The 12714-nt window shown below is 43.8% G+C and overlaps 1 protein-coding gene across 2 annotated transcripts in view; it reads left to right on the forward strand.

Annotated features, from left to right (window-relative positions):
- Nucleotides 1–1840: 1840 nt before the first annotated feature.
- ANO6 (anoctamin 6) overlaps nucleotides 1841–12714 on the forward strand; it is a 187159-nt gene continuing 176285 nt past the window's right edge. Inside the window, exon 1 of one of the 2 annotated variants that reach the window (XM_040642359.1) lies at nucleotides 1841–3188. In XM_040642359.1, the coding sequence (XP_040498293.1) occupies nucleotides 3116–3188 (73 nt within the window). In that variant the 5' untranslated portion in view covers nucleotides 1841–3115. The remainder of the gene's footprint in view (nucleotides 3189–12714) is intronic. The other variant, XM_040642360.1, reaches the window with a different exon arrangement.

Raw genomic sequence — 12714 nt, forward strand, 5'->3', positions numbered from 1 at the left:
AGGGACAGCTGCCTTCAGGCCCTACCCTACAACATCAAGGGTGCCTGCACATGACCCTGACCTTCTCTGTGCCTATGCCTAGGTCTTCTTGGTCCGAGTGGTCCTGGTTTTGGGTAGGGCAAAAAAGGAGGATGGGCAAGGCTAAGAAACTGTCCCAGGGAGGCAGAGAAGCAGTGGGAGGCAAGACTATATGAGAACCAAGCACACTTCCTTATCTCATTGAACTCCACATATAAAACAAAAATTCAAAGATAATGTTATTAAGAATTTCAAACCTGCAACCACTGAGCATTAAGACCCCAAGCAGTAAGTCCTTCTGAGTGCAGGGCCCTCTGTAAATCAAGTGTTCATGTGCTCATGAAACTGGCTCTGTTTGGAATAGACAGTAAAGTTATAAGACTGAATGAGCTCAATAGGGAAAGATGAGAGGAAAAGGACAGGATCAAAGTCAGAGATGCCCCAATATTTAAGGGACGGGCAGAGAAAGAGTATCCTGTGGCCAGGTGAGGGTTGTAATTAATCAGAAGACCAACAAAAGACAAAATACTTGGTCTACCACCCCGACTTGGAAAAGCTTTGCAAATCCAGTAACTTGGCCACATATTAGGCACATTTTATTTCACTAACTATTCATGATATAAATGATCGCTTTCAGGATCAAGGATGTGGTTCTTACATAGGCCTATTACCTTGATTATGTTTGAGGCATTTATGACTCAGCTGGAAAAAAATATTGCATGAGAGGAGCTACAGAAAATAAAATAGATAGGATGAAAGAATGGAATTTACCGATGATAGACTCATGGATAACGAGTAAATAATTCATTTCCCTTCCAGCAACAGTTACCTTTACATATAAGGCCAGCAATGTCTCTCTGCAACATTTATCAAGCAACGCAAATGTAAACTCTAAAATCTACAAAGAATTTCAAATGACTCATGGAACCCTGTTACAAAATCAACCACAAGAGTTTTCTAACTGCTAATAAATTTTGAGCAAAGTCTTAGGCCATAAAAACCAGCCCATTTGGTGAGAGAACTGGGGCAGAAAGTTGATGAGACTTTGAGAGCTTAGAGCTGGTGGGGGGAAAAAGTGATTTTTTTTTTTTTAACAGATTCAGAAATGTCTCTAGAGGTAGTTTATCAAATGGCCAACAGCCCAGATTCTAGATGCTTGGGTTTGAACCTCAGCTCTGCTACTTACTTCCTATGTGTGATTTTGGATTAGTTATTTAATCATCCTGTGTCTGAGTAAAAGAGTGGTAAAAGTTGGTAGGGTTGTTATGAGCATTACGTGACTGAATATAAAACATTTAGAATTGAGTTTAGCACATAAGCAGCACAGTGTACACATTTGTTAAATGAAAATTGTGATAACTGATCATGTCACTAAAATGCCCCTGCAGCTCCTAATTTACTAGGTCCCATAAGCATTGGGGAGAGAGTTTACTAGGAGAAAACAATCTTTTTTTCCTCCTTTTTTTTTTTTCCTTCTCTTTATATTAACAATAATTCTCTCTGGGCACCTGGGTGGCTCAGTCTCTTAAGCATCTGACTCTTGATCTCAGGGTCAAGAGTTCAAGCCCTGTGTTGGGTTCCATGCTAGGTATGGAGCCTACTTTTTAAAAATAAAGAACATTTTTATCTTTAAGATATTGGATATTTTCTTAAAAGTAATTTCCACATGCCTTTTGACGGATATTTGTGGCTGTTTTCCCACTTAGGACTGGTCTCAGTGTTTTCTTTCTTTAATATGGAAACTCAAAAAATAAGTATATGGGAGAATAAACGCACAGGAGATTTAGCGTCATCGTAATTACCATGATAATTCTGGTACATCAGTGGAAAAAATATAAAAGTTTTGATGGGAAGTGTAGGACAAAGAATATAACAAGGATTTCAAATATACCTTCTAAGCCATTTTGAGGAATCAAAATGAACCCAACACCAGCTTCTCTGAAAACAGTTCTGCAGACACACAATCCTAGAAACCTGAAGTTCAAACTACCCCAAGCGTCTTCAAAGTAGAAATCCCTTTGTATTTGTCCTATTGCTCCCTTTGGTCCCCAGGAATGCATTCTTTTAGTCTCTGCCTCAATTTTATTTTAGTGCTTTCAGTGTTTCCTCTGGGTATTATAGTCATTCACACTGCATTATAGTAGCGTTTGTCTCTAACCATAGTGAAATTCTTGGGCTTTTGCATTTTTGATACGGAGGACTAAGCTTTCAGGGTCCAAAAGGACTCGTGATCATCTTGCGACCACTCCCTGCGTGTGCTCAGGCGGGCGGGGGTAGGGGGCGCTTCTCTGGCCTTATAACCTCTCCTTTTGCGGAAATCCTCCGGCCTTTTGTGAACATGTTTTTTTTTAGATCGCTCTCTTCTTTGTCTTTTTTCTTCTATTGCTTATTATCCACGAGTTCTGCCTTTTTCCCCTGTAATCTCCCTGTTCCTTTCCCCTCCAATACATGTTCCCTCACTTAGGAGTCAGAGTAATTGATGCTTGAAGATCTCCTTTGGCTCCACGTAGCCTTAAATACCTTTCAAACGTGCTCGCTTTCTGGGTTCTTCACCTGAGCCGGAGTGCCGGTTTTTCCCCTCTGCAGTAACACATGTCAAAGAAAGCCAGCCCCAGTATGTGTCCATATATGACCTTAGAACAGAGACCTTAGAGAGCTGCCTCGTTTGGAGGCAACGTTTGGGGAACCCTGCCCACTCCCACCCCCGCGTGCTCTCGCCTCCCCCGTCCTCGAGGTCACTCGCGTACAGAACGCGAACGCCGACTCCTCGTGCTCGCGTCCCGACTTCCTTCTGGGAGCCCAATAAACCTGGGGGAAGTTTAATCATTCCGCAGCGAGCCTGGCTCTCTCACTGGGCATGCTCAGTGGCCGGGCCCGGCTCGGGTGGCGAGTGCTTGTCTTGGGCGCAGGGCTCGGGTCGGCGGCCGCTTGGGCTCGGCTTCCAGGCGTGCGGGCCGGCCACTGCAGCCCCTGAGCCGGCAGCCAGACGCGCCCCGCCGTCCCCGCCCGGACGCAGGGCCCCGCCAGAGCCGCGTCGTTCCGGAACCCGGGAGCCCCCAACTTCGCGCCAAGTTCGGGACCGCCTTCTGGGGGAGCCATGCAAATGATGACCAGGGACATTCTGCTAGAAATGGACCAGGAGGAGGAGGACGACGACGACGGGGATATCGGTGAGCGAGGGGTTCCCCGGCGTGGGCCGGCGCCGGAAGAAGTTGGGGACTGCGCGTGGGCGCCGCGCCCTCCGCGGGGGCGGTTGGCGGGGACTCTTGGCCGCTCGGAGGGGCGCGGGCGCCGGCGGAGGGGGAGGAGGGAGCCCACGCCGCGGTCCCCGGGCCGCAATGCGGCCGCCTCGCGGCTCCGCTGCCGGCGGGCCGGCGCCCCCGTGCAGGCCGGGGAGGCGCAGGGCGCGCACGGGCTCCCGAGAACAGCGTCCGGGCGGGCCGCGGCCGCAGCCTCCGAGCAGTCACGCTAGATTCAGGGAGGTCTCCGCGCGCCGAAGTCTTGACTCAGAAGCAGCAACTTTTGGGTCATTTCCTCCCCTTCGAACCGCACTGGGGATTCCGGAGAGCGGCGCAGGCGGGGAGCCGGCCCCAGTTCGGAGAGCAGGGGTGTGACCCACCTGCATCCGCTGTAAAGTGAAAGAAAGAAAGAAAGGATCGGCTCTGGGAGGGAGGGTGGGGGCTGGGTGGGGCGCCCCGGGAACGGATTTGTGGCCGCGGGTGGCGGCCTGGGATCCTTTCCTCAGCCGCAGAGCCCGCGGGGGCAGTGATTGTAGGCGTAAGCCCTGCTCCCCGCGGACCTCAGGACATTTCTGCCAGTCCGGAGGGCCCCTGGAGCTCGGCGGGACGTGGAGGTGGGGGTGGAAGCCAAGCCTGGGTGTTATCATTTCTAGTTAGAGATTAAAATGTTTAGAAGTTGTAGACGGAAAGGAGGCAGAACTGTTGAAGAGTAAAACAACCACAACAACAAACAAAAGGGAGGGGAGGAAGTGGGGAAGGGGAAAAACAATTGGAGGAGAAGGGAGAAAATCCTTGTCAGGGAATGATGACATATTGGGTCCCTCCAGAAGACTGGCAATTAAATTACCGTGCTGGTCTGTTCAGAGACTCTGAGTCTGTTTCCTGCACGCCAAATCAGTTTAAAACGCAACAGTTCCTGCTTATGTCCTGAAGTCCTGTTTTTCTCTAATAACTTTAGAAGTAAGTTAATTTTAGGAGCTAGGTGTGGTTTTTTCTTTATCATTTTTCCCCCAGCTGTATTGAAATACAGTTTACATATAACATTGTGTAAGTGTAAGGTGTACAACGTGCTGAGCTGATACACTTATATGTTGCAAAATGATTACCACCATAGCTTTAACCAACATCTCCATCATCTCACATAATTACCACTTCCTTTTTGTGGTGAGAACATTTAAAGTACACTCTCTTGGCATCTTTCAAGTACAGGATACAGTATAAATTATCACTATGCTGTACCTTAGATCTCCAGAACTTGTCTTACAACTGGAAGTTTGTGCCTTTTCACCAACATCCCCTCCGCCCCATTCTACTGTTTCACTGAGTTCAGCTTTAGTAGATTTCACCTGTAAGTGATACACAGTAATTGTCTTTGTCAGACTTCACTTAGCATAATGCCCCTGAAGTTCCATCCATGTTGTCCCAAATGGCAGGATTTCCTTCTTTCTCATGGCTGAATAATATTCCATTGCCCACATGCAAGAGCGAGAAGGCGGTGAGGGGGGTGGGTGATGGTGGTTGGTGATGCTGGTGGTGATGGTTATATATATATATGTGCGCACACACACCACATACCACATCTTCATTCATCTGTACTTGGACAATTAAGTTGTTTTCATATATTGGCTATTATAGGTACTGCTCACTTAAATCCAAAGAACTTGATAACTTCCTTGTTGACCAGGAACAAATTGAATAGAGGGACTTACACTTCATGGTTCATGGTTACATCTTTCATTCATTTGAGAACAATTTATTAGATGGAGGGAGCCAGTAGTAGTCTTTTTTTTATTAGAAAAACTGAAGCTCACAGGTTGATCTGCGTAGCTTTTTGTGTAGCTCGTTAGGGTCAAACACAGACTTTCTGAGTTGCAAAACCTGTGTCCATTTAGTCCACTTTCCACCTGGTCACTCAGCTGTCAGATAATGTATAATGCTACTATTTAGCAGGCTTTCCTGATAAATCATGATTACATAAAAACATAAACCATAGGAGCAAACTTTTAAAAAGTTATAATAAAGTAGCGCAGCCTGTTTCGTAGGAATATACTTAAAAAAAAAGATTTTATTTATTTGAGAGAGAGAGAGTGAGGGAGAGAGAGAAGGAGCAGGGGGAGGGGCAGAAGGAGAAGCAGACTCCCCGCTGAGCAGGGAGCCTGACATGTGTCTCGATCCCAGGACCTTGGGATCACAACCTGAGCCTATCTCGATCCCAGGACCTTGGGATCACAACCTGAGCCGAAGGCAGACACTTAACCGACTGAGCCACCCAGGTGCCCCTCAGAGAAATATACTCTTGTCTGTTATGGTGAGGTGTCACTGTTTATAATGAGTATTGTAAATAAAGATAAAAACCCAAATGGAAATAGAAGTAAGCTAGAGAGTCTGAGCTTTGTTTGTTCCACTGTGCCGTCAATAGATCTCAGTTTAGAAAGAAAACTAATTTGGTCTAGTCTGTGTTTACCAGATGAGACATCATAAAATTTATCTTCAGTGTGTGGCAATAGTTTTTTCTTATTTTTAAATACAGATGTAATTTATGCTGGTTCTATCGAGTCAAACTGTAACTATATTTAATAAAAAGTTAAATATCTCTACTCCTCTTCACCCCTCCCTCCATAGGCTACACTGATACTTTACTGTGTATAGGCGTGTATGTGTTGATTACGTTTTATGTGTAAGTGTAGGCAACTAATATCTCAGCAGTTTTTGATGGTTATACAAATTCAGTATGGGTTGCACTGATGTTATAACAAGAGCAAATGTTTACCATGCCAATAGAAAGTTTATGTCTTTGTAAAATAGTAAGTCTTTTTAAAGGTTAGCAGAAGTAGGCTGATGGTATATGGCCTTTAACAAAATAATTATAATTTCCAACTATAGGAGAGGAGGTTCTGGTGAAATAAAGATGATAATTTTAACGTGTGCCTCTGGTTTTATAATGCAGGGCTATGTTAAAGCTGTTGACTAACATATTTCTCCTAGTACCAGATTGTCATTACTAATAGTTGTATAATTTAAAATCCACTCAGGTACTGAAGATTTCTATGTAATCCCTCTATAAATATTAACTCTGTAAATCAGAACAGTAGAGTCATTTTTGACATAGTTCCTGGGTAAAACTTTATCATCACCTAATTTGCAAAAGACAAAAAGAAAAACTTTTAAAACTGGATGCGGCCCCCGGTTATATCATGTAAATGTTTTATGTACATATGTGGAAGTGGGCCCTGTAGTAAACTGGCATTTAGGGCCCTTCATTTTTTTCCTACCAGTGGGTTTCTACTTACTTTTGAAGCACTGTTCAGTGCTTTACGTGTAAGGATTGCCTGCTTGTTTGACGTGAACCTGCCTGGACAAAGATGGTGAATCTTACTATGAGCGTCTTTTCCATATTTGCTTTTCTCAGGGCCTCTAGAAATTGTGCCCAAAGGTTTGTGAATGAGGTAGCCTGTTGGCACGAGACCATTTTTGCAAAAGACCCCTTATTTTCAGCTCCAGCAACCAAACGCAGATGTGACACATAGGCAGTAGTGGCAGGAAGTAGGTGGCTTTTAGCCCTTATGCACTGCTGCTGGTGGAGATCACACATCCAGGCAGGTTTCGTGGGCCTGGTGTGCAAAAAAGAGCTCTTGGCTGCCCTACCTCCAGCACCCTCCCCCCCCAGTTGATCAGTGAATAAAATCCACCATTTCTTCCTGTTCACGTAGAAAAGGATGAAACCTCTTTTACAGCCAAAATGTAGGTAGTATATTTAGTGTGCTGATTCTATTTATTCATTTATTTTGCATTTCTGTGATTCAAACTTTGCGGAGAGAGGAAAAGTATTCTCAAAAAAGAAGGGGATTATCAGGAACAAGTCAGATGGTTCAGGCAAAAAGGTTTTGTTTAGATGCTTGGTTGGTTGCTTTGGGTTCCCAGTCTGTTTATGGTAGAATTTACTCTCTGATCCCCACATCTGATGGTCATGTCATTGGTTTTGGGTGGGGGGTGCTGTGGGCAGAGGCCCATTACCTCTGAGCTGTGATGGTCCAGCTGTATCTTTCAAGTGTCTTTATTGGCTCCTTTTTTGATGTCACATTTTTACGCAGACTTCCTGCACAATTTCTATCCCTACAAACTTTGTTTAATCACCCGCGGATCTGATCCTGGCCTCGTTTTGCCTTTTCAATATTAATTGAGCAAACCTGTGCTAGGTGCATGATTAGGTGCGGGGCTGGGTGGTGGAGCCTAAAAATGAGTACAGTGCACCCCTTGGCCGTGGGGAAGTGGGTTCCGTGGAACCAGCCATTATCGAGCTATGTGCACAGCCATGGGAGGAGGTATGGGAGGCAGGGTCCCAGCGGAGCTTGCGGGGCTGGGCGCTGGAGGACCAGGCAGACGGCATGGCAGGGAGGGCAGAGGGAAGTGGGAGTTGCCTGTGAGGGAAGGGAGCAGCCACACCATGAAGAATACTCTGCCTGTTTTAAGGATTTGGGATGTGGAGTGCCTGAAAGATTTTAAGGAAATGAGTGATAGGATCAAATTTGCGTAGAATAGATTTCCCCAGCAGCACGTGGGAAAATGGGGTGGCGAGGGGAGGTGGTAGAGGGAAGCCTTCCTAGTAGTCAGGTTTGGAAATGCCTGCAGTGGCCATGGGAATAAAGAGGAGTGGTCTGAAAGTTTAGGAAAGAGGTGATATCTCTGAGGCCTCAAAGACCCATCGCTTCCAGCAAACAGTGGGACTCTGGGACTTGAGCTGAGTGATTAGGTGGAAAGTGGTGGCAGGTGTGCAGGAGGGGAGACGTTTCTATTGTTCCAAGTCTTATGCTTTTCTCCTCTGCTTTGGCTCAGACCATTTCCCTTCCTTAGTGATACTAGACTTAGCGCCTGTTTTTCAGTGGCTCACTGTCCTTCCAAGCCTCTCACAAACCTAGAAAGCTGTTACTGATTCTCATTGCCCAAAGTGCCCACCAATAAATTGTCACACCCCTTATTTTTCTGTTCTACACAATTAGCATTCACTTTGTATTTTGTTTTTGTTGTTGATTATCTTTATCCCCACCACTAGAGTGTAAATTTCTTGGGCACTGGGACTAGGTCATTTGGGTCTTCTAGAAATCATGCAAAATATCCCAAACATTGTAGACATTCACTGCCATAATTTAAAAAAATGTTCTCTTCCTCACCCTCCTCTAACATATAAGTTCCCTGAAGGGAGGTGTCTTGTGTGCTTTGTGTTCCAAGTTGTGCCCCTCGTGCCTAGAACGGTGCTTGCTCTTCAGTAGAAGCCAAACAAATCATTGTTGAAAGACTCAGTAAGTGAATTGCTCTTTTTAAATAGTTTGAGTAACATTATGCTTGTTGGTTTTATGGCCCTAGTAAAATTCCCTTCTATGGCACTTTGAGATTCCCTGTTATCTGTTCATTGTACATAGTTTATCAGGCACTCTGCTAGGTTCCAGGGTCCTTGATCTCCAGTACCTCACTATCTAGGAGGGATGCAGATACATGAATAGATAATTACAGTAGTCTATGATTAATGCTGTAATCAACATGTGTACCAGGGCCCGTGATGGTACCAAGCACGGAATCTTGCTGAGGGGACTCTTCAGATGCCGTGCCCGAACAGCCCTGGAAGGGATCAGAAATAGATACGTGGGTGGGGCTAGGACACAATGTGTCTCGAGTATTCCTAAATGTGATTCCTCAAGAAATAAACTTTGATGCTGTCTTTATATGCTGTGCTAAGGGGGAGATAGTCTCTACCAGGAGAATGACAGTTAAAAAACAAAACAAAGCGAACTATCCTTAAAGCCTTTCTCTTTGAGTATAGTTTTGCCGACATATATACATATACATATATATATATATACACCTGTTATTTTCAGTTTCAAATCCTTAGTCACAATTTATCTTGTGTTTTAACATTCAAGTCAAAGAATTGCTTTTTAAAATGTTTCCCATCTCCTCTTGTAATTCCCACTGTTCTTTAAATCTGACATAGACACAGCTCTTGAAGAGTTCCACACACACCGCTTTCTTTTTTCTCAAGTGGTTGCAGTAGTCATATATGTTGATTGCTGTACTTTTTTTTTTCTTTTGGAAACCAGTACATTTAGACTAAAAGCTCCTGTGAAGGTTTCTGTCAAAGATACTATTTAAATTCTGACATTCTTGAAGGGAGATTATAATACGTTATTAAGAATCCCACAATCTAGCTTTTTGAAAGATGGTCTTAAACTTTTGTAGTGGTATTTGTAGCAGGTTCGATTAAAATGATTACATTTTAATAAAAGTTTCCACGCTAATACTTTTGGTTTTTGTCTGTTATCATACTTATCAGTTTGTGTTTTGTATTCTAGCTGATACATTTTAAGGCAAAGCTTATATAGTCTTAGGGGGAGAAGTGCTATCGGGCTCACCTTTGTACGCCCCAGCCTGCACATCGTAATGCTTTTCACATCGTAGACACTCAACAAACATTTGCTAAGGGACTGTTGTTTTTAGGTTGTAATGGAAGCTCTGTATGCCGTAAGATTAAAGCTTGATCTGCTTTTCATACAATGTAGTCAGGTCTGGGTCTGTGCGAAAGTCACCAGTTTTACACCAGAGATACATCATTTCCAATTACCTTTAACCAAGGAAACGTACTTCTTGACTGATTGGTAGCTCATATGTAAAGATAGAGATTATGAGAATATGACACAATCGACTCATTGTCTTAAGTCATTATCATCATTGTTATTATTGCCTTTCCTTTAGTTTTGCCTTGCTCTATCACACTGCAACTAAAATTAATTAGATCCATCCCGAGAAGCAGCCGGTTTAAAGAATACTAGATGAAGATATCAACAATGGAATAGTGTGGATATGTCCCGAAGAGCAATTCAAATACTCCTCAGCCAAAGCATCAGATGGAACGTTTGCATGGAAGACGGGTTGAGGGGTTAATAGGCAACTTTCTCTGCTGTGGTATTTATCACTGCCCTGGCTACATGTCTGAATACTCACTGAAAGAACTTGCTGCAGGAAGTTATTCAGCGGCTCAAAATACGAATGAAAGAAAATATACTCTTTTGTGAAGTCCAGATGTTGCTTTTCTATTTAATGCTTTTAATCTAGGACATTGAAACTCTACTATCTCCCACATTATTTAAAAATACAAATACTGGAAATTAAAGGAAAAAGGATATTGATCTCTAAAATTATCTTTTTTATAATTTTAATTTTAACTTTGGCAGAACTTTAGTCATAGGTCAGTCATGTAAATAGATGTTCTTTCACAAAGTACAATTATGCAAATTATAGGCTTGTTTATAAAGCTTGTTTTATATAAACTAGGATTGTCTTGACATAATTGAATTTTTTATGATTTCTCCAGACTATCTAGATATTTGAAAGATAATCTTTGGCTTGGCACAGACAAAATGATAGCTACATCTTTCTTGTGGCGTCCCACAGATACAGCCTTAAGCATTTTTTTTTCTGATTTATGCTTAGTTTTTAAGAAAAATGATTCGGCACTAAATGGTAAGCAAACATTATACATCCTTCTCACATATAAAACTCAGACCTTTGACATTAGTTTAAAATTTTGTTTATATAATGATTTGAAACCACTGCATTAATTTTTCTATCATTTCTTTCTGGTATTACTTACTAAATAAACAAACCCTGAATGCTTAGTTTGTGTAAAAGATAAGATCCCCTTTCTTAAAAAAAAAAAAAAAAAAAAGAAGAATGAACAAGCAAAACCCACCATTGTTTCTAAGTGATACAAGTAATAAGGGAACGGTATAAATTCATTGACCATAGATGCTACCTAGAGAAAGTGGGAGATTTAGAGAGGGTGGAAGGTGAATCCCTGACGAGCGGGATGGGGAGGAAGGACTACGGGAAGTCAGTGTGGATGCAGACGTGGGCCCAGGGAGGGGAACGGCTGGCAGTCAGAAGACCTACGTTTGCGGTTGGCTTTGACCTTCAGAACCTATTACCTGAGGCAAGTTGCTTGGCTGCTCTGCGCCTGTTTCTTCAGCCGGGTGGGGTTGCTAGGAGGATGTGAGGTGTCTCTATAGTGCCCGGTGTGGGCCTTTCACTCCCGCTCCGCAAGTGGCAGTTACAATGTCACCATCCTGATGAATTCATGTATTTAAATGCTACTTTTTTCATTTTTTTTAAAGATCTCACCTCATTTCATTTTATTTTCATTCCAGTGTAAGAAGTGGCTACTCTTCACCTCCGCGATCTGAGTCCTGTCCCCAAACACTGCTGTGTGTTTTGTGTGGCTCGTGCCACACCGTGTGTGCAGTAGCTGCCCACTAAATGTCAGGTTAAGGATGACCGTGACGGCGGCTGTGCTGCAGACGCGTGTCTAAAGATAAAGGAGTTGAAGAATAGCATGTGGTTTCTGCAAAGAGATAATTACTGTGTGTGCTTCCCACCCCCCCATCTTCAGACAGACTGATAATGTTTTCCAAATTCCAGGAAACCTATTTCAGGAGGAAACTCTTTCAGGGAATCTTAGCAAAAGATCCTAAGGGCTGACACTTAGTGGGCTCGCAATCAATGGCTCATAAATGTAGGGACGGCTTTTCCATCAGTACTGCCTGTAGCTTATCCCATTCTCTTAGTCACTGTCAGGCAGCTCTTTCCAAAGTATGTGTGCTCCCACGTGTCATCAGATAATTGTATGTACAAGACATGAGGAGGGAGACATGTAAGTAAGAAATAAATAGCTTTTATTACCAATTGAATATCATAGGAGAACAGAGGAGAGAGGAAGATCAGTGATGAGATTCTCAGTAGTCAGGGTTCTCCATGATTCCACTGTTCCTACTGAAATTGGAAACGTGGAGGATCGGTCAGAGATGTTGCCATTCAGTGGAGGGAGGGCAGTCAGGTGGTACGTGGTGGGCGTGGTCGATGACCTGACGTTAAAAACCTATTTGACTTACCATCTTCCCATCGCCCCCATTCCAGTTCTTGACCATTGTTGTGTGCAGGCAGTCACTTTTGGTTCCTCATTCTCTACATGTCTTCAGAATTGGAAATGACCTTGTGTCTCTGAGAGAGGACCTCCTCGGCCACCTTGTTATTTGAGTACACCTGAACCCCGTTCTTAGAGGGCACTGGGATGCCTTGGGAGTCTACATCCATATGGGTCTGAAGGGGAGGAGGAGACATGGGCCTTACCTCCCCTGTCTGAGGGATCCACTCTCTCCCCTCCAAGCCCTGGATGAGTGTAGGTATTAGGGGTCAGGTGAAAGTGCTCTGTTCTTGAGGTTTGGGTCTGCAGGTGAAAACCTGAATTTGATGAGAGATACTTACACAGGAGATTAAAAGAAAAGGATGACTTTTCCCTTGTTGAAAGATTATTTTCACCATCTGTTATAGATAGCCTCATCTTACCCTGGCCAAGGATGTGGACGGGCATCCTGTACTGTGTCAGGAAGAATTGGGCCTCTCTGTTGGCCTG

This window comes from Ursus maritimus, unplaced genomic scaffold (genome assembly GCF_017311325.1).
Source record: "Ursus maritimus isolate PB19 unplaced genomic scaffold, ASM1731132v1 scaffold_26, whole genome shotgun sequence".
In the NCBI taxonomy this organism is placed as follows: Eukaryota; Metazoa; Chordata; class Mammalia; order Carnivora; family Ursidae; genus Ursus; species Ursus maritimus.